Genomic DNA, 21,094 nt, shown 5'->3' with positions numbered 1-21,094 from the left:
GTATGCAGCCACACTGGCTTCTTTCCCTGCCTGCAGCCCACGTGTCCTTTCTGGCCTCAGGGCCTTTGCATGCATCTCTCTGCTAATGCTTCCCACGCCCAGCTCCTGACAGTCGTTTAGGTCTTGGCTAAAATGTCATCTCCTCCTGGCTCCCTTCCCTGACCACCCTCTCCACATCGACTTGCTTGCTTATTCTTGCCTTGTTTGTTTCACTCCGTAGACCTTAGCACTTGTTGCAGTCTGGACTGATTCTCACTGTAAGGAAGGGACCTCGTCTTTCTTGCTCATCACTGCATCCCTGGAATGCAGCACAGTGCCTGCTGTGCGAGTGCATCTCAGTAAAGAGTATCTGTAAAATGGGCACAACCGTTAAGGGAGTACTTCCCAAGTAAGTGCCAGACCATATGTAAGCCTTGTATCTATTTCTTTGACTTTTTTTTTTTTTTTAATGTGTTTATTTATTTGAAAGGCAGTGACAGAGAGAGGGAGACAGAGAGAGAGAGAGACAGAGAGATCTTCCATCTACTGGTTTGCTCCCCAAGTGACTGTAACAACTGGGGCTGGCCCAGGCCAAAGTCAGGAGCCTGGAATTCCATCTGGGTCTCCTCTGTGTGGCTGCAGGGACCCAAGCATTTGGCCATCTTCTACTGCTTTCCCAGGCGCGTTAGCAGAGAGCTGGATCTAGGTGGAGCAGCCGGGGCTCAAACCAGCACTCTGATATGGGACGCTGGCATGGCAGCTAGCAGCCTAACCCACTTTGCCACAATGCCAGCTCCCTATTTGTTTATGTTTGAACAGGTGCATCGGGCACGTGGTATAAAAATTCAGGAAGTATAAAGACTATTAGCTGCAAAACCATCTCGCTCCCACTCCCGTTCCGTGCTCTGTTAGTTTCCCTCCTGGAAGGGAGCCTGTGTTTCCAGTTTCCTTTTGCCCTGTCACAGGTATCCCTCTCCGGGGCAGGCGTTTGGCCTAGAGGTTAAGCTGATGCTGGAGATGCCGCGTCCCACACTCGAGGGCCCGCGTTAAGTGCGGGCTGCACTTCTGATTGGACTCTTCTGCTGATGCGTTCCCTGGGAGGCAGCAGGTGATGGCTCCGATGCTCGAGCCCCTGCCATCCCCTGGGAGGCCTGGATTGACTTCTGGGCTCCGGGCTTCAGCTTGGTCCACCCCTGGCTGTTGTGGGCACCTGGGGAGTGAACAGACAGACAGGAGCTCTCCATCTCTCTGCCTTTCAAATTAAATGATTAAATACACAATTTTAAAAATAGTCTGTTCATCCATCTGTAAGCTGGCTGCTTTTTCACAGGTCTTTTCTGCACATTTTGTTTGTGCAAAATGGCAACATTTAGCTTCTTCTGTTCTGCATTTTGCTTTCTTCCTTTCACGTGCTGAGGAGGGCATTTCCAGATTGTCGATGGAGAGCAGAGGGCGCTACCTCCAGGGACTTCTTTTTTTTTTTCTATTTTTTGGTTTTCATTTAATAAATATTTCCCCCTACATGTTATGACATTTTCCAACATACGGGAAAGGTAAAAGAACCGTGCTGTGAACACCTGTGTGGCCACCATAGTACTGCAGTAGCGTGTGCCCGTGGTTGCCCTGTCTCGTCTCCATCCCTCTGTCTGTCCACCCACCCACCCAGCCGTCTGCTTTCCTTTTGGGGAATTTGAAAGTAAATTGCAGGCACCGTTAGCCTTCCCTGTACATCCTTCAGCCCCCTCGCTCCCAGGGCCGTGTGCAGTTTCACTGGGCAAGTGAAGGGAGATTGTACAGCCAGCCCCTGCTTTGTGTCCACTGACGTGCTGAGTGCTTGATGCTCACTCACCGGTGTCCAGTGCAGCGTGGGCCCCACCACCCCCTTCCACACGAGAGAGCAAAGGCTCAGAGAGGCCGGCTGGCAAAGGCGCGCAACCAGGAAGGGATTCGGAAACAAGTTGTTTGGCTTGGTTTTTCCTTTTTAAGATTGATTGAGGCCGGCGCCGCGGCTCACTAGGCTAATCCTCCGCCTAGCGGCGCTGGCACACCGGGTTCTAGTCCCGGTCGGGGCGCCGGATTCTGTCCCGGTTGCCCCTCTTCCAGGCCAGCCCTCTGCTGTGGCCGGGGAGTGCAGTGGAGGATGGCCCAGGTGCTTGGGCCCTGCACCCCATGGGAGACCAGGAGAGGCACCTGGCTCCTGGCTCCTGCCATTGGATCAGCGCGGTGCGCCGGCCGCAGCGCGCCGGCCGCGGCGGCCATTGGAGGGTGAACCAACGGCAAAAGGGAAGACCTTTCTCCCTGTCTCTCTCTCCCTGTCCACTCTGCCTGTCAAAAAAAAAAAAAAAAAAAAAAAAAAAAGATTGATTGATTGATTTCCAAGGCAGAGTGATGGAGGGAGGCAGGGAGGGAGAGAGAGGTGTCTTTCGTCGACCACAAATGGCTGCAACAGCCAGGTCTGGGCCAGCCTGAAGCCAGGAGCCAGGAATCCACCCTGCCACGTGGAAGGCAGGGGCCATTCTGCCACCTTCCCAGGCACATTAGCGGGGAGCTGGATGGGAAGTGGAGCCACCGGGACTCGAACCCGCTTCCAGTACAGGAAGCGGATGCCGTAAGCAGCTGACCTGCTGCACCCCCACAGCAGCCCCTGGTTTGATTTTTACCTGAAGCTCGCGGTGTGTGCCCTTCGGGGCTCTGCCTCACCTCCTGGGGGGCTTCAAGGTGGGATTTGGGCTCCAGCCAAGGAGTAAGGGGCTAGAAAGGTTAAAGGAAGGGAGGCCACTTCCCGACCTTGGGGGGAAGGCTCTGTGGCCTGCTGGGTCCCTGAGCCCTCGCGGCTTGAGCGGCTGACTCTGCTGTTCTTCCTGCAGCCTTCCCGGATGAGTGCCCGGCAGATCCGAAGCACAGGAGGCTAGGTGAGCAGGGCGCGGGGCCCAGGGAGAGCTGGGAACAGGAGAGACGGGCACTGCAAGCTGAGGTTCCGAGAGCTGAAGTCACACGCCAAAGATCACACAGCCAGTCGGGGCAGGGAGGGGTCAAACCAAGGCCTTGCGTGGCCAGCCCAGGTCTGCAGCGAGACTGAGCTTCTCCAAAGCCTCTCCCCTCATGGCCCCCTTAGGGTCACCTGGGGTCAGCGGGTCACCCAGGGCCCTCCCCCAGGTTCCTCGTTTCTCACCAGAGGCCTCCTCCTCTCGTGTGGAGATCAGACTGAGGATTGAAAGGCTCACAGTCTGATGGAGGAAGCACAGGCCCTGCCCTCAGAAAGTCCCAGTCCGATGGTGGAGACAGGATGTCTGCCCACGAAGACCCCAGGACGATGGTGAAGTTCCTGAGGTTCCTGTCCTCAGAGAGTTCCCAATCTGATGGGGGAGAGCAGCACTCTCCTCTCCCAGACTGCCAAGCTGATGAGAGAGGCAGATCCCTCCCGCCTTAGATCGCCCAGGAAAGGGATGAGGTTAATCCCCTGCCCCAGGTCTTGGGGGAGGGGCAGGCATGCGGTGCAGTCTCTCTCTTTGGGCACAGCCCGAGTGCTCAGGGGCCCCTGAGTGGCCCCAAGGGACTCATGACTGCCAGAGGCGTGTGGGAGGGAGGGAGGGAGGCTAGCAGCCTTTTTATAGCTTCTCTTCTGCCCCTGTCCTGTGGGGCCCTAGGGACCTGCTCAGGAAACCCTCGGGAACCATGTCGAGGACAGGGCTGGGGGCAGGGTGTGCAACCCTTGTGCCCCCAGGGACCCCTGCCACTCAGAGCTCGCCCCACCCCAGGCAGGCCCCTCCAGGCACCCATAAGCTGCTACCCAGCCTCTAACATGGTGCTTTCCACAGCTGAACCCCCCACTGTGCCCGTGGTGACCGGCAGCTTCCTGGTGGGGCCAGTGATGGACTCCCCTGCTCTGCCCTGCCCACCGCCACCTGCCCTGCTCAACCAGGAGCCAGCGCGCAGCCAGACCCACCAGGAGGGAGCCGTCCAGAAGCCTGGTATTTAGGGTCACGGGGCTGGGCTTCCCCTGCTGGGAGGTAGCTGAGGACTAGCCAGGGACCGCCAGGATTGGGAACCCCACATCGGTGTCCCACCACTTTCATCCTCAGAGTCTCAGTCTGCACAGTCCCTGCCAGAGGACGTGCCTGGCAGGCCTTGGGGGCCTGTGCCAGCATTAGCTCTGTGTGGAGGCCTCTGCTGTGCCAGCTACACTGCTAGACATGAGGGGCCCCTCCCGCACCAAGACAGACGCAGCTGCTGCCCCTGGAGAAACTGGAGCCCCTTAGGGAAAGCAGACACGAATCAAGGGGGTCACCAAACCGAGTCCAAGGGTGGGTGCCGTGGGAGACCCTCCTCACTGCGTTTGTCTCCTGCAGTGCCCCCCACCAGCTCCTCCTCGAACTGCCTGAACCTCCCTGCTGGCCCCATGCAGCTCATCCCCACTGTCCCCGCTCTGCCCCAGTGGCTCTGGCAAATCTCAGGGGCTGGGACTGGCGTCTCCAGTATATTCATCTACCACAGTGAGTGTGCACGGCCTCACCCCTGCTGCCCGACTGCTCCCTGAGCCCCTCGCCCCCAGGCTTCTCCCCCTGCTGCTCCCTGAGCCCCTCGCCCCCAGGCCTCTCCCCCTGCTGCTCCCTGAGCCCCTCGCCCCAGCCCCAGGCATTTGGAGTTGGGGCCTCACACTGCCGCATGATCCTTCCTCTCTGGCACACCTTTCTTTATAACCATTTTTCAAAAATCAAAGCAGGGAAGCCATGCTTTCTGGGGTAGTCTGGATACACGAGCAAGACTGCCTGTGTGACCCTCCATGTGTCACCTTCTTCTTCTTAAAAACCTTGTTATGGCCTTAAACTGCAGCATCAGTACATGCTCATTAATAAGCCCAACAACAGGAGATACTTCTAAGTCACTTGAGTGCCTCGCTGCTCGTGGGCGTAGCACTGCGAGAGTCCGACAGGCATCCTTACACAGCTTTCTCAGAACTGTCATGTTTCCTGACCCGCCACACCGAGGGGTTGTCATTGTCCCAGGGCAAGTGCTTCTGGGCTCTCCGGAGGATCTCTGCACTCAGGCTGGGAGCATCTTGGGGCCAGTGTGGTGGCGCAGCAGGTTAAACTGCTTCTGCCGCCATATGCAACATCAGAGTGCCTGTCCGAGTCCCTGCTATTCTGCTCCTGATCCAGGCTCTGATGCACCTGGGAAGGCAGTGGAAGATGGCCCACGTGCTTGGGCCCCTGCCACTCCCGCGGGAGACCAGAATGGATCCCTGGCTCCTGGATGTGGCCCGGCCCAGCCCTGGCTGTTGCAGCCATCTGCGAAAGACGGATGATCTCTCTCTTTCTGTTTCTCTCTCTCACTCAGTCTTTTGAATAACTAAATAAAGCTTTACAAAGAGCCCCCTTTGCTGGGGCACACCCGGGGCTGTCTAACACACTGGTGTGGAGTCCACAGCAAGGGAGCAGTGACATTTGGGGCCGTGAGGCCGTGAGGCTTGGCCACACGGTGGAAGCAGTGCCATGGTGGTGCCTGGCCCGGGCTCCCGGTGAACTGTGTCCACGTCACGGGCAATGCGGCTGCGGAGCTCTGCCCTCAGCGTGCTCCTGAAATGTCTTCCCTTGCAAGTTCCCTTCCTCTCTCCCCAGACTTTCCAAGCTCCACAGCCTGATTCGGGTGGAGGTGGATCCAAGGGGGTACCCGGATGGGTGCGTGCTTGTTCTTACACTCCCTCTACCCCCAACCAAGGCAAGCTGCCCCCGGCCAGCCAAGCGTCCCCTCCCAGAGGCCCTGCTGTGCACAGCCTCCCGAAGTCCCCAGACCGGCCTGGCTCCACCAGCCCCTTCGCTCCGTCTGCAGCTGAGCTGCCCAGCATGCCCGAGCCAGCCCTGACCTCCCGCACAAACGAGACAGGTAACAGCCCTCGGGGTGTGTGAGGGTCCTAGGGATGGAACCTACGGACAGAGCTGCCTGTTCATGTTCGTGGGTGGAACCAGGTGGCGGGGCCTGCGGGGAGTGGAGGGGAGAGGACAGCTGGAGAATCCACGCCCCCCCCTAGCAGGGCCACCAGCCTCCACTGCTTCTTACGAGGCAGGAAAGCAGGCCCAGAGCTTCCAAACCTGGAAGTCCCAATTTGTACGTAGATGCAGGGATTTCTTAAGCATGGGTCAGTTTTTTAAAAGTACAATTTGCCAAAGAAAGGTATCTTTGAGTCGGACACAGCTTTGGGCCAGTTCCTTGTAAGCTCTGCCTTGGGAGCCTCAGCCCGTGTGGGCTGCTCCATCAGGGTGCTCTGAGTCCTGAGGCCCAGAGGGAGGGAGGAACCTGGGCCCCCCCCCCCAACTCTGACACTGGCTTCTCCATCCCCAGAGGACACTGTGCTCCCCACACGATGCCAGGAAGCCCCGGAGGTCTCCAAATGGCCTGGTAGGTGGTGGGTGGCAGGTCCCTGTGACCTGGGTGCTGGAGGCAAAACCCCCACTGGGCTGCACCCCCCCCTTCTCTCAGTAGCACTCAGTCCGTCCTTTGTTGACTTCTTGTGTTGGCTCTCTGTCTCACTTGCTTGCTCACTCGATTACAGGCCAGGGTTGAGAGAACAAAGGAGGGGAGAGTGAGCTTGGAGCAGGTGGAAGGAGGAGGAAGCTGATGGGTGGGAGTGATGCCCGGTGGGAAGAAGAGGGTGCTAAGAGAATGGCTCCGTTACTCAGTGCTTGCTTCTGGGTGCTCGTCCAAGCACGCTGGAGACATTAGAGCATAGAGTCTCAAACAGCCCTAATATTGCTCCCTCTTACACAGAGGCTATGAGGCGTGGTGGGGTGCACAGTGCTCTTAGGATTACACGGAGAAGTGGTAGAGCCAGGATTTGAACCCAGGCCAGCTGATTGCTTTTACACACACACACATGCACACATGCACACACACGCACATGCGCACACACACATGCACACACACGCATGCACACACGCATGCACATGCCTCCCTGCAGTGAGGGAGTGACCAGAAGAAGGTTAGTGAGTAAACGGAGGGGGAAGAAGAGTTGGGAAAGGAGTGGGTAACAAGTGAGAGGATGAGTGAGTGGGCGTGAGCGTGGGTGGACGAAGGAGCTCCCGGGGAACCAAAGGCGGCAGTGGGCGCAGGGGTGCAGGAAGCTGGTGGCAGTGGCAGGGCTGGCCCTCAGCTGCCTTTGCAGTCGCCTGTCCTGCCTTGGGCTGTGCTTCCCCTGCCACCACCCCAGCGGTCCCCTTGGCCTTTGCAGAGCCGGTGCGGCAGCTCTGCCGCTCGCTGCAGGACAAGTTCCAGGCTGAGCCCGCAGGCCCGGATGGCATCCAGGTGGAGGTGGATCTGGTGCGGGCGCAGCTGGAGAGGAGCGGCAGCAAGAGCCAGGACAGGGAACTGGCCACGCTGGACTGGGCCGAGAGGCAGCTGGCCCGCGGGGGTCTGGCCGAGGTGCTGGCTGCCGGCAACCCCCGGCAGCCACGAGAGACACAGATCATCGCCGTGCTGGGCAGGGCCGGGCAGGGCAAGAGCCACTGGGCCCGGGCGGTGGGCCGGGCCTGGGCCTGCGGCCGGCTGCCGCAGTACGACTTCGTCTTCCACGTGCCCTGCCGCTGCCTGGACCGTCCCGGGGACGACTTTCGCCTGTGCGACCTGCTTGTGTCCCCGGGCCCGCCGGCCCCGGCCGCAGACGACGAGGTCTTTGGCCACATCTTGAGGAGGCCTGAGCGCGTCCTGCTCATCCTGGACGCCTTCGAGGAGGTGGAAGCCCAGGACAGCCTCCTGCACGGCGGCGCGGGCGGCCCCGGGCCCACGGAGCCCTGCTCCCTCCGGGGGCTGCTGGCCGGCCTCTTCCAGCGCAGGCTGCTCCGGGGCTGCACCCTGCTCCTCACCGCCCGGCCTCGGGGCCGCCTGGGCCAGAGCCTGAGCAAGGCCGACGCCCTGTACGAGATGACTGGCTTCTCGGCCGAGCAGGCCCACGCCTACGTGGTACAATACTTTGAGCGCTGCGGAGCCCCAGAGCACCAAGAGAGAGCCCTGGCACTGCTGCAGGAGCGCCCGTTTCTGGTCAGCCACAGCCACAGCCCGACCGTGTGCCGGGCGGCGTGCCAGCTTGCACAGGCCTTGCTGGAGCAGGGCTGCGGGGCCCGGCTGCCCTGCACGCTCACAGGACTCTACGTGGACCTGCTGGGCCCCGCGGCCAGCGACGGCCCCCCAGGGGCCCTGGTGGCACTGGCCAGGCTGGCCTGGGAGCTGGGCCGCAGACACCAAAGCTCCCTGCAGGAGAGCCAGTTCCCGTCGGCAGAGCTGAGGACCTGGGCTGTGGCCAGAGGCTTGGTGCAGCCGGCCCCAGGCGCCGCGGAGACCGAGCTGGCTTTCTCCAGCTTCCTCCTGCAGTGCTTCCTGGGGGCTGTGTGGCTGGCGCTGAGCAGCGAGATCAAGAACAAGGAGCTGCCGCAGTACTTGGCGCTGACCCCGAGGAAGAAGAGGCCCTACGACAACTGGCTGGAGGGCGTGCCGCGCTTTCTCACCGGGCTGATCTTCCAGCCCCGCGCCCGCTGCCTGGGAGCCCTGGTGGGGCCAGAGGCAGCCGCCGCGGTGGACCGGAAGCAGAAGGTGCTCGCCAGGTACTTGAAGCGGCTGCAGCCAGGGACGCTGAGGGCGCGGCGGCTGCTCGAGCTGCTGCACTGCGCCCACGAGGCCGAGGAGGCCGGGATCTGGCAGCACGTGGTGCGCGAGCTCCCCTCCCGCCTCTCCTTCCTGGGCACGCGGCTCACGCCCGCTGACACACACGTGCTGGCCCGGGCCTTGGAGGCCGCCGGCCGGGACTTCTCTCTGGACCTCCGCAGCACCGGCGTGGACCCCGGCGGACTGGGCAGCCTCGTGGGACTCAGCCGCGTCAGCAGCTTCAGGTGGGGGCCGGGGGCAGGAAGGGCTCCCGCGGGCCTGGTGCGAAGCCCCGTGCCTTACTCTGTGGCTCTCGTGGAAGTCCGAGAGACCCGCAGAAGGGCAGCTTCCTTCCCGGAACCAGTATTTGAAGGCCGCTGCGTGCCGGATCCTGGCCGTGGCTGGCGCCTGACACTGAGCTGGACTCCCATATGTGTTCTCTCCCTTTTGATCAAGCTCTCTTCTCGGGGTAGATTAAGGCCACAGCCCTCCCTCCAACCCCTGCCTCTGTTCTCTCTTCTCTGTTCTACTTTCCGTTCAGCCCCCAGAGCAGTCTTGGCAGAACTTGACCCTGACCCTGACCCTGACCCACCCCGTCCATCCCTTCGGGTTCCCCACCGCCTCAGTGCGGTCCACATTCCCTCCTTTGGTTCACGTAAGTCCCTCTGCAGTTGCTGGAGCGCTTCACCTTTGTGGGAGAGTCGCCCCCATGTTCTGGCTAGACATCCTTGACCCGAGCTCTCAGGGCCTCACGGATGGTGCCCACAATTTCATACCGAGCTTCCTGGTCGCCAAGGCCAAAAGGGGAACAGAGCCGTGTGAGAGCAGAAGGAAAGGGAGAACCAGTGAGGGCCAGAGTGGCCGTTGGAGGCCCTCCGAGGGCATCCAGGGTGTGGCGCGGATGGGGAGGGTCTGAGTCACATCTCTCTTCCCGGAGCCGCCCCCATGCCTGGGTCTGAGGCTGAGGCCCTCCCTCCACAGGGCCAACTTGAGCGACACGGTGGGGCTGTGGGAGGCCCTGCAGCAGCGTGGGGAGACCAAGCTACTCCAGGCAGCGGAAGAGAAATTCACCCTGGAGCCTTTCAGGGCCCAGTCTCTGAAGGATGTGGAGGAGCTCGGCCACCTCGTGCGGACCCAGAGGTGAGGGCCAGGACCGGGGCCGGGGCCCCACGTGCAGGGTGAGGCCCTTGTCTGCCCGGGCCTCGGCTCCCCAGCGCTTCTTGGCCCTGGAGGTTCCTGTGCTCTCTGCCTGGCCGGGGGCCGCCCAGAGCCTCTCCCTGCGGGCAGCACGCAGGCAGAGCCCCAGAACTGAACACCGTCCCCTGTTCGAAACTGGCCATCCCGTTCCCGGCTGCTTCCCAGCTGAAGCCACGGAGGGGCTCTCCCACAGGTGCTTGCGGGATGCCTTTGTGTCTGGTTACTGGGGCATCAGCTGTCCCCATGGGGGGCACCCAGAGCTAGGATTGTCCGTCCCCGTTGTCTAGCTGTCCGGCCGAGGTCTAGGGTGCAGGGGAGACCTCACAGCACCAGTTACCGTGTCTCACGTGTCCCTTGCATGTGCGGCGCTGGCACCTCCAGCGTGCCGTGGGCACCGCAAGCTGGCAGGGAGCCATGGAGGCCCTTCTCCCTGAGCTTTTCTTCTCCTCCCGGGAAGCAGGGCCCCAGGACACGGGGGCGGGGGCTCAGCCACAGAAGAGTGATCCCCAACACTGCCTGCTCCTTTAGGATGGGACGCGCCTCTGCAGACGAAGCCGGCGGACTCCCCGCCGTCCGGGACCTGAAGAAGCTGGAGTTTGCGTAAGCAAAGGGCCAGATGTCTCGGGTCCCCACAGGCTCTCACCCCCAGCAGAGCTGGGCTGGTGCCAGCAGAGCGGAGACGGATCCGCCAGTCATTGTCACCATGCTTCCCACAGCTGGGGGGAGGGAGCATGCTCACTCCCGTCGCGCGCTGAGTGGATGCGTGAGCCCCTCTGAACGGCAGCTGATGGACGCATTGCTCACGGAGTGTACAGCCTGGCATAAATGCGATCCGTGGCAGGAAGCGCCAAGAGTGTGGCAATGCTACCCTAGGGGTGGTCAGGAGGACTTACTGGAGGAGGCAACATCTGTGTTGACGCTTACAAGGGAGTGGGACTGGGCCAGGTGGAGAAAGGCCTTCCAGAAATGGTAGTTGGCGGGTTAGGAGAAGAGCCCCGTGGGCTCCCAGCCTGTGACCTGTAGGAGGGCGCCGTGACCACCCCTGGGCCTGTGCTTGCTCACTCCCATGGCCAAGGGGTCGACTCCCAAGGGCAGCCCTCGCTGGCACCCTTCTCTGCCCCAGGTATCTGTCCAGCAGCCGGGCCTGGCTGCGTAGCAGAGTCATCGGGGGTTTCAGTCAGGCACAGAGCCCCGCCCAAGCCAGGGCCCTCTCCCAGCTTGTGAGATTCCCAGGAGCTTTTGGTGAGCCGCTTCCCCTGGGGGATGAACCTGCCACCTCGACCACCAGCGGGCTCGCCCGCCCGGGACCGCCCTGCTTGTGTGCATCCCAGGAATCCTTCAGCCCCAAGCAGACTGGGAGAGTTGGTCACGCTGCGTGTGGCCAGGGCTGGGAACGCTGCCCGCGTGGCAAGTGGAGACCTCAGTGGCCCCCGAGAGTGTGCCCAGGTCACCAGGCAGAGCAGCGGCGTATCTAGGTCTGTCCAGCAGCGCAGAGCCGATGGGGACACTGCGGTCTGCCGAGTTTAAGTTGTCCAAAGCCCCAAAAGCCCCGGCAGCCGCTCCCAGCTCCAACCAAGCAAAAAGCTCCCTGGCAGTGGGAGCTTGCCGCGGGCCTCTGGGGGCTCGTGAACCAGCCCCGGCGTATGCAGGTCGTGGCAAACGGCCTTCTTCTTACACACCTGAGACCCTGGCAGGGTGAGAGGCTTGCCCACAGGCCCCGGGGGACCGCCCGCAGGCTGTGAGCGTGCCTGCCCCCGCCTCCCGCCCCAGAGAAAGTCAAGTGTGTTGTTTTGGACAGAAACAAGAGGCTGAGAAGAGGAAGCATCGGAGCACGGGCGCTGGGGCCCTTTCTGGCCCTGCGTTTATTTTCAGCTTCAAAAGCCCCTAAGTTGGGGTCGGAACTACGCTCTGGGGGAACTGAGGCTGTGGGGCAGAAGAGGCGAGCGCTGGGGGCCGGGGAGGGGGAGGGCAGCCACCTGTTAGCCGGAAGCCTCAAGAAGGTTCCGAGGAAGGGCGGAAGGAAAGAGCTCTCGGCACCTGTTTTGGCCGTTGTGCTGCCGGGAACATTGTGGCGGGGCCCGGCCCGGCCCGGCCGGCCCTGAGGCTGCCGTGCCACTCAGAGCCCTTCCCCCGCCCTCAGCCCCAGGGCCTGCCTCTCCTGCTCACCGCACTGCAGCCACGTGGGCCTCCTTGCTGGTTTCTGACCTGCGGGCCTTTGTCCTGGCTGTGCTGTGTGGGGGCTGCCCGGGCTCTTCCCCGAGCAGCTGCCCCCTTACCTTCTGGAGTTCAGTCAGTGAGGCCTTTTCATTTATTGAAAGGCAGAGCCAGACTCTTCCATCCGCTGGCTCACTCCCCGAATGCTCACGACAGCCTAGGCTGGACTGAGCGCAAACCGGGGGCCGCGAGCTCAATCTGGGTCTCCCACGTGGCTGGTGGGACCCAAGGCCCTGAGCCCCACCTGCCGCCTCCCAGGGCAAGAAGCTGGAGTGGAGCCGAGGGGGACGCCTCCCAGCACTCCGCTGTGAGGTGCAGGCGTCTGTCCCACGTGGCAGCCTGTTTAATTTTTTTAAGATGTATCTATTTCTTGAAAGGCAGAAAGAGAGAAAGAGAGAGATTACATCCATTGGTTCATTCGCCACAGAGCTGCAACAGTAGGCGCTGGGCCAAACCAAAGCCAGGAGTCTGCAACTCCATCCGGGTCTCCCATGTGGGTGCGGGGGCCCAAGCACCTGAGCCGTCTTCTGCTTCTTTCCCAGGCGCATTAGCAGGGAGCTGGACTGGAAGTGGAGCAGCCAGGACTCGAACTGGTGCCCATACAGGATACTGGGGTGGCAGGCATTGGCTGGACCTGCTGTGCCACAGCGCCTGACCCCAGCAAAGCTTTTTCCTGACCCCTGTATTTAAACATAAAATCCCACCCCTCCCCTTCGGTCCTGCGCTGCAGCCACAGCGGACCACAGGCTGGTTTCCTTGCTTATCGGCCGTGTCAGCTCCGTGAATGGCAGGGGTTTTTAAAAGTCTGCTTTGCGCACAGCTTTCTCCCCTGGGCTGGCAGACGTAGGAGGCAAGCAGCCTTCTAACAGCCACACCTGGGGCACCTGGGGCACCTGGGGCGCTGAGGTGCAGGGACCTGCTCAGGCCCGGAGCGCGGGTCCTGGGTCAGCGCCCGCCCGTCCTCGGCCACTCACTGGGCTCAGAGACCAAGGGCGTTCAGAATGAACGGGCTGGCTGTGGACAGTTAGCCTTCCAGCCTTTATGGAGGATGCTCATCCAGACCGACCATGGAGCCACCGCTGGCACTACAGCTTCCTCAGTGGTTGTTGGAATATAAAAAATTAGCAAAGGCGGTGATTTCAAGGATAAAACCTCTCCTTACACTGAACGTGCGCCACCATAGTTTAAGGTGCAGCCCGTCATTGTTCTTAGTTTTCCTGAAAGTCCAAAGGTCGGTCCAGGCCATGTGACCTTACGTGAGTTACTTAAGTTCTCTGCCTCAGTTTCCCCATCTGTAAAATGCGGATGGCTTAAGCCAGATGCAGGACCCTGCATGTTCCTGGCATATAGTAAGTGTTCAAGACCACCTGGGTGGTCCTGGGCTGGTACTCAGGGACCCTTCTGCAGACTAGCGTGGGGGAGGGGTGTGTGTGGAAGCAAGAACCAGCGCTCTGCTCGGAGGTGAAAGCTGGGGAGCCCCTGATGAAGTCTCCCTGGCCATTTGGAGGGGAGGGCAGGGACTTGTAATAGCTGCCCCCAGCAGAGGGATTTGGTGTGGACGGATGAGGCCTCGGCTGGGGCGGGGGCAGAGAAGGGGAGGAGCCTGGGACTGAGTGGGCGTGCCCTTCCGTGGCTATCTCGGGCCTAACCTGTGCTCTTTGCCTCCTAGCTTGGGCCCCACCTTGGGCCCCCAGGCCTTTCCCAAACTGGTGAGGATCCTCACGGCCTTCTGTTCGCTGCAGCACCTGGAGTGAGTGCGGACCCGGGCCCTCTCCCGCAGCCGCCCCCAAGGCAGTGCAGAGAGAAGACCCCGCTTGTCCCTTTCTGTCCCCCACCCTCAGCTCCTTCCTCGGCCGACTCGCTGCAGATGGGAGGCCCCGGCAGGAAAACGAGTTCCGGACCTCTGGGTGGCCTTCGGACTCAGCAGCCCTGTCAGGGAGGCAGGAGTCCAGGGCCACGGTCCCGCCTTGCAGCGGGGCTTCCGAGAGGTGCAGGACGGGGCCCCCTTCCCCGGGGCTCCTGGGGCTCCTGGGGTGCAGAACAGGGGTCCTGGTCCTTCAGGAATTGGAGTGGATGGGCGCCTCTGGGCGGCGACCGCCTGCTCTCAGCAGCTCGGCAGTGGGCCCCGTGCCTGGGCGATGGCTGGCGCCGGGTGCCAGGATGCTGGGCTGAGGAGGGTCAGTGGCCCCGTCTGATTTCCCCACAGCCTGGACTCCCTGAGCGAGAACAAGATCGGGGACGAGGGCGTCGCACAGCTGTCGGCCACCCTCCCTCAGCTGAAGGCCCTGGAGACGCTCAAGTAAGTGCCCGGGCCGCCGGCTCTGTGTCTGCTATGGCCCCATTCCGCCACCAGCCCTTCAGCTGCACTCAGCCATGCGCTCGCCTTCACCCATTCATCCTGTCGTTTCAGAATTCAGTCAGCAGCTCCTAAGAGGCGCCTGTCATGTGCAGGCACCAGGGTCGGCCCTGGGGCCTCAGCTTTAAACACAACAAATGCCCTGACCTCAGGGATCCGCTGTCCTGGTGAGGGGACGCAAGGAACAGACGTACAAAGTGCACAGCCCTGCAAACAGCTAGGGCACAGTGGCTGAGCTACCCTGGGTGCAGCCGGGGACAGAGTAGGAGGAGCCACCTGTTCCTGTTGACCCTGCCCCTCGCCCTCATAGGCCAGGCGGGGAGTGCGCGTGCCGGTCCCTTGACTGTAGCGCCCTGACAGTTCTGCAGTGCCTTGTGCCGTGCCGGGGGCCTGGAAGCTGCCCTCCCTCTTCCTCCCCTCTCTTTCCTCTCTCTTCTTGTGTTCACCCCCAACTTAAGTATCCGTGGAGCACCTACCGCGTGCCCAGCACTGCTCCAGAGCACAGGGTGTGGCTGAAACAGGGAGCCTGCACCCGGAAGGGCAGCCGGTGAACTGCAGGGCTGCCAAGTGTGAGAGAGAAAGAGGGGCCGTGACATGGGACTGACATGGCGACTGTGGGGCGTGTGAGCGTGCTTTCGCCCCCCCCCCCTTCACCCCGCAGCAGCCGGGCAGAGCGCAGCGGGCCCGCGTTGGCCGCTCTGGGCTGCGCAGCCTGCCGAGCCCGAGTCTGGGGTGAACGGATGGGTGATGCTGGCAGGGCAGGGGCTGAGCAGCATTGACCCCGAGCCCACCGTGCCGCCGTGTCCCCGCAGCCTGTCTCAGAACAGCATCACCGACCTGGGCGCCTGCACGCTCGCCGAGGCCCTGCCCGCGCTCGCCGGCTCCCTCCTCAGGCTGAGGTGAGCAGGGCGCCCTCGGGCGGGCGTGGGGGGCGGGGCAGGGAGCCCTGTGACTGACAACCCCAGGGGGCCGTCATCTGGGGATCCAGTGAACAAGAGGGTTGGCAGAACCCGGGGAGGGGTTCCATTCCAGCCTCTCTTTCCATGGCCAGAAAATGGGAAGCATCCCAGTGGCCGATGTAAAGCACATGGCCCAGTGTTCCCCAGGGTGTGGAAACAGCAGTTCCGGTTCCCAGGGGAAGGCAGGAGCAGGCTCTCCCTGGAGTCCACGGCTGGTGGCTTCCCAAAGGCTGGCCTGTTACTCACACCAGCCAGTGATGACACTGCCACCTTCTGGTAGGCCAGGGCATGGCATCTTGCTGTAGCGTTCTTCCCGCCAGCCCTTGGGCTGGCCCCGGAGACTAAGGGGGAACGGAGTTCCGGCCTGGGAGGAACTTCTCAGGCCTGCTCACTTGCCAGGGACAGCCAGAGGCAGATTCCCAGGATGCATCTGGTGCATCCCCACGGTGGCATCCGTTCACGGTGGTCCAGCCAGGACCGCCACGCGCAGCTGTGCAGGTCTGCACGATTGCTGCCCTCCCCCACGGCCAGCCAGGACCCCTGCTGGCAACTAGGGACACATCTGCGTGGGACACGCAGTTCTTGCTCTAAAGTTTCTTGTATTGTAAGCAGGTGAGCACACCTACGTTAAACGTGTTAAAATAATGACGCACACTGGGAAGGCAGCTCCCAAGGCCCGGGAGAGCACAGCAGGGAGTGTCCAGGTCACCAGCAGGGGCAGGGCACCTCTGAGGAATGACCTTTCCCCTGGGACAGCAGGTGGGAAAGGGGTTGGGTGTTTTGAGAGTCAGAAGAGGCACAGCTGGGATTCGAACTCGGAAGGTCGTTCCCTGAGAGTCTGCACGCTGTCTGCCAGGAAGCTGCTTCCTCTAAGTCCCGCTGCTTCGCTGGACTCCCTATGGGACCACAGAGGAGCAGCCCCAGCTCCCTGGGCCTCAGTGTGCCCCTCTGAGGATGGGGCGGCAACCCTAGGTGGGTGCGGATGCCGCCAGGTCCCAAGCCCCAGCACTCTCCAACCTCTGTTCCTGGCAGCTTGTACAATAACTGCATCTGCGACGCGGGAGCCGAGAGCCTGGCGCACGTACTTCCACGCATGGCGGCCCTGCGGGTGCTGGAGTGAGTGTGCGGGGCCCGGCGGGAGGGAGCAGGCTGGGGGCGGGGGTGGCCTTGCTCTGGAGCCGGGTGGTCCCAAGGGCCAGGCCTCAGGATGGGTTGCTCTCCCCAGTGTCCAGTACAACAAGTTCACAGCCGCCGGGGCCCAGCAGCTCGCCGCCAGCCTGAGGAAGTGCCCTCATGTGGAGACGCTGGCGTAAGTCTTGGCAGCCGGGGGGCAGGGGAGGTGGGGGGGCAGAGCTGCAAGCTGTCCGAGAGTGGGGTTCAGTGTGACCCCAGAGCCCAAATCCTTCCCCTCCCCTCTGGCCTCAGTGTCCTCATCTGTAAAATGGGGGTGATGATAGCATCTACCCCAAGAGGCTTGGCGAGGTTCAAATAAGTCAGGATGTGCAGAGCCCTTAGATCAGTACTTGGCACGCAGCAGTCACCGGATTTTACCTGTAAATTTGGTAATTGTGTAGTTGGAGATCATTTAGTGTTAAGTTAAGGTGACGTCTGATGTCTGATACTGCTACTTTCTTCTCTTTAATTAATCACTCGTATCCCCAAAGACAGACAGCGTGGTCTTACGAGACCCGCTCTACAGATGAGGAGAGTCAGGCACAGAGCAGTTGATCCGCCTTTTTGGGGTCACACAGGAAGTCTGCAGCAAAACCAGAGTGGGGCTCCTAGGCGTCTACTCTCCCCGCACTCCCACTGGCAGGGGGGAGGCCTGCAGGGCTGCAGCTGGCCGAGCAGGGGGGCTTGGGCCCCCTTCGCCCTTCCCTTGCCCACTGAGCCCCCTGCCCTGCAGGATGTGGACGCCCACCATCCCATTCGGTGTCCAGGAGCACCTGCAGCAGCTGGACTCCCGGATCAGCCTGCGATGATCTGCTGCGCCCTGCAAGGTAGCTGGGTGGGCTGGAGCGGGGACCACGGGGCCCCTGGGGTCAGTGTGCCTGTGACGCCGGGGTCTTCTCCTGGCCCCCAGGACTCCTGGGCTTACGCTGGGCTCAGTGGAGGTGTCCTGGCTCAGAGGCCAGGGAAGGGAAGGCAGGGTCCAGCCGTCAACCTGCACAGCCGCGGTGTGGGGAAGACCTTCCCGTGGCACCCCGAGCTGGCTCGCTGCTGCCCCCACACTACAGCCTCCTCTGTCTCTCACTAGGAGGATGACAGGCCACACCCCTGTGCTCGCCCCACACTCCCCGCCCTGTCCCTGCTGTGCACCACCCCTAAGCCCTATGCTGACGTCACCTCCTCCACGCGCCGGGGCCAACCTCCTTTCCTGACCCCTCCCTTCCCGCATGTTCTCCAGGGACACTGACCACGCCGGACCTTGAACTGGGTACCTGCAGACACAGCTCTTCCCAGGGCCGTCTCCCGTGAGCCTTGGCGTGCCGCCCCTCGCCAGCTGTGAAGGGGACCCTCGTCTGCTCTCCTGGCAGATCCAGGCCCGGCTCCAGGCTCCCTGAGGGTCCAGGTGGACACCAGTGCCGCTCAGCTGCAGCAAGCCTGAAAGATGGGCGGGCGCCTGCTGTGTGGTGCTCCGGACGGCCACAGCCAGGCCGGGGCGGCCCCCTCTGCCTGCCCAGGCCCGTGGCAGCCTGGTGAGAAGGCACAGCTCTGCACGGCTCTCGGACCAGACGCCCGCCTGCCCGGCACTCTGCAGATACTGATGGGCAGCCGACGGGCTGGGGCTCCGCAGCAGCCGGTTTCTGTCCGTGGCACTCACTGTTTGCACTGACTCTGTTGGCCAAGGCCACAGCTGGGCCTGGCCATTCGCGCTGGACGTTAGCCGGGAACCAGCGAACGGTACACTAATTGAGAGGGGAGACAGACTGGAGCCGCAGCTGCCTCTGGCCTTCGTTTCCGGTGTGCTTTTCCACTACACTATAAATGTCTGACTCCATCTCACAGGCAGATCCAGGGTTTGCGTTTATACCATGGTTGCCATGTGGGGGTAGCCATTCTTCTGGTTACTGAATGCCTAACGAGCCACCCAAAACAGTGGCTTGGAACAACACACACACATCGACTCAGCCGCGTACGGTTGCTTGGGCTCAGCAGGGTCAGCCCGCCTCTGGCCCACTCAGCGTCGAAGGCCGGCCTGGGATCCTCCGCAGGCTCATCCACCCGGACGTCCGCATGGGATGCTGGCTCCTGCCTGCGGCCTGTTTCCCTTAGAAGCAGTTGGCTGGGGAGCCCTTCCACGTGGGCTATTTTGGGCTTCCCTGCAACATGGTGCCTGGGTTGAAGGGTGATGGCCCAGAGAGAAGGGGGAGGAGGGACCAGAAGAGCAGAGCTGTGTCCTGTCCATTAGAAGCCGCGCAGCCCAGGGGCCAGCCTGGCCTGCTGACCACACGCACACGGCAGAGTGCCCCTCGGTCTGGATCCTTTCTGCCGAAGGGATTTTCTTTGTGGCTTCCTCAGACTCGCTGCGAAAGTTGTCACTTGAGGACCAGGGTGGAGCCCAGTGCTGTACTCCCCTGCCTCTGTTGTGCTGTCCTGGGAGCCGTCTCCCAGCCAAGTTGGAATCCTGCCTCCATCGCAGCGAGCCCAGAAGGGACTTGGCAGCTGCACTTCCCACCCAGCAGCTGTCAGATGGCTTTTGTTGATCATTCCTGCTTGGTGTGCTGGGTCAGAAGCCCCGCTGAGCCGACCTTGCTGGCTCCCAGTGGCTGGGGAGCTGTCCGTTCAGCACCAGCATGCAGGCCCTGATGCCCACAGACTGAGCCAGGTTCCCCAATTCTGCTTCTCTTCCAAGCAAGTGGGAATTGGGGGTCAGAAGAACCTTGAAGGGTTCAGCTTAGGCTGCCTGGTTGATGTTCCTTGTAGGGGGGCAGGTGCTGTCTGTCGTGCCCCAGCTGCGAAGGCCGTCTGGGTCTGGGGCCCAGGTTTGGGTTGTAGGTGGCTCAGCTGTCACTCCTCCCGGCATTCCTGGGTTCACACACTGCAGAGTCCAGGGGGTGCTCCCTGGTGTGGCCACAGGGGTGAGCATGGAGCCATGGCCTGGCTCTGGCATCTGCTGCACCTGTCGGCCACGTGGGCTCTACTGGACCTTGCTCTTGGTCTGTCTGGATCTGACAAGATGAGCTCAGAGGCTGTTTATGATCATATTTATCACTGAGAGCCACCCGATATGTAATGAGTTGGTAGTGCCTGGGTCGGAGTAAACACGCAGCAAGTGTTCATGATTGTGGTTATGCTGTGCCAGGCGCTGTGCTAAGCCCCACCTGACCGACGGCTCATTTTTCAGCACTGTTTGGAGGACAGCTCCTCAGGAAGGCTGCCAGTCCCTCTCTGCCCCCCCCCCCCATTGCGTCTTCCTCACACGTGTGTGTGTGTGTTACCTGCTCTTGTCCTAGGGTGGGAGCGCCAGGAGGGCAGGGCCCTGTCTGCCTGTTCCCTGCCATGCTCTCTACCCAGCAACGTGTGGGGCTTGTAGGTGTTCAGCAAATGTGGAATAAACAAGCAATTCCCACTGTAACTTTGCCTTATTCGTCCTACAGGCAGGTACTAGGTACAAGTTCCCTGCCGAGGCTTCCATTTTAACAAGTTTTAAAAATTCTCTCCCTGGAGCTGGCACAGTGGCATAGGGGGTAAAGCTGCCACCTGCAGTGCTGGCATCCCATATGGGTGCCGATTTGAGACCCAGCTGCTCCTCTTCTGATCCAGCTCTCTGCTATGGCCTGAGAAAGCAGTGGAAGATGGCCCAACTGCTTGGGCCCCTGCATCCACGTGGGAGACACAGAAGAAGCTCCTGGCTCCTGGCTTCGGATCGGCCCAGCTCCAGCCATTGTGGCCATCTGGGGAGTGAACCAGTGGATGGAAGACCTTTCTGTCTCTGCTTCTGTTTTCTGTAACTTTGCCTTTCAAATAAAGAAATATTAAAAAAAAAAAAAAAAAAAAAAACCTCTGGACAGACCTGTTGGGTGGATGGGCAGTCTGTGCACTGCCCAAAGGCGCCTGGACACAGGGTCCATGGGCAGTACAAACTAGTCGGGGCTCTGCGTGCACCGCTGTGGGTCCTGGTGTGGAGTCACGCAGGCCCAGAGGGACACCTTGTGGTTAACACACCGAAGAGCTGGGGAAGTTACTGTCCACGCGTCCTAGATGTCACACTTCTAGGCCACACCCCTCTAAAGGGAGGAGTCAGGATGTCAGCGCCATAGGTGACTGGAAGACTTCCATGGGCACGGTTGTGGGTCCAGGGAGCCACGGCACGGTGGTGGCACAGCGCCACCTTCTGCGGGCGTTAACCTACACACCTTCCAAAGCCTCCCCTTCCCCAGGCCTCTCTGCCAATGTGAGCATCACCCTGCTTAGCCTGCTGTGTACGTCAGAGGGCTTCGAGAGCCACCAAGTTCTCTGCAAGCTGGGCAGAGGTATCACTGTTTCCCACGCACCTGCCAAGTTGGCCCAATTTCACTCATCCATTTAGTCATTCACCCCCTCATCTGAAGGGCGGCTTATGGTGTTCTGGGCACAGGGAAGTCCGCTTCCACTCCCCTGGGATTCGGGCTCCTTCCAGCTTGGCCCTCGGGCTTTTCCTGTGCTACTGAAGGGCTGCCCCAGGTGTGTCAGGCTGCTGCAGGCTGGGAGGGGCCAGCTGGGGTAGACGCTGGATCTCCCCTGGGAGGCCCTGCCCCTTCTGCCCTTTGTCAGT

At 61.5% G+C, this 21,094-nt stretch overlaps 1 protein-coding gene across 11 annotated transcripts in view; it reads left to right on the top strand.

The window, feature by feature from the left end:
* Positions 1–20,340, top strand: part of CIITA (class II major histocompatibility complex transactivator) — a 43,574-nt gene extending 23,234 nt beyond the window's left edge. For 10 of the 11 annotated variants that reach the window (XM_070065002.2, XM_008257715.5, XM_089320732.1 and 7 more), the window contains 15 exons: positions 2,847–2,891; positions 3,798–3,950; positions 4,329–4,472; positions 5,698–5,862; positions 6,319–6,375; positions 7,205–8,855; positions 9,592–9,750; positions 10,336–10,407; positions 13,691–13,771; positions 14,228–14,320; positions 15,190–15,276; positions 16,369–16,452; positions 16,562–16,645; positions 17,243–17,336; positions 17,744–20,340. In XM_070065002.2, coding sequence (XP_069921103.2) covers positions 2,847–2,891; positions 3,798–3,950; positions 4,329–4,472; positions 5,698–5,862; positions 6,319–6,375; positions 7,205–8,855; positions 9,592–9,750; positions 10,336–10,407; positions 13,691–13,771; positions 14,228–14,320; positions 15,190–15,276; positions 16,369–16,452; positions 16,562–16,645; positions 17,243–17,318 — 2,951 coding nt within the window. In that variant the 3' untranslated portion in view covers positions 17,319–17,336; positions 17,744–20,340. Of the gene's footprint in view, positions 1–257; positions 389–2,846; positions 2,892–3,797; positions 3,951–4,328; positions 4,473–5,697; positions 5,863–6,318; positions 6,376–7,204; positions 8,856–9,591; positions 9,751–10,335; positions 10,408–13,690; positions 13,772–14,227; positions 14,321–15,189; positions 15,277–16,368; positions 16,453–16,561; positions 16,646–17,242; positions 17,337–17,743 lie in introns of those variants that run through there. The other variant, XM_089320733.1, reaches the window with a different exon arrangement.
* Positions 20,341–21,094: the final 754 nt, after the last annotated feature.

The sequence above is a fragment of the Oryctolagus cuniculus genome, chromosome 19 (genome assembly GCF_051225735.1).
Source record: "Oryctolagus cuniculus isolate XC-2025 breed Fujian yellow rabbit chromosome 19, ASM5122573v1, whole genome shotgun sequence".
Taxonomy (NCBI): Eukaryota; Metazoa; Chordata; class Mammalia; order Lagomorpha; family Leporidae; genus Oryctolagus; species Oryctolagus cuniculus.
The sequence above is the reverse complement of the archived record's forward strand: the minus strand, read 5'-3'. Positions and strand labels throughout refer to the sequence as shown.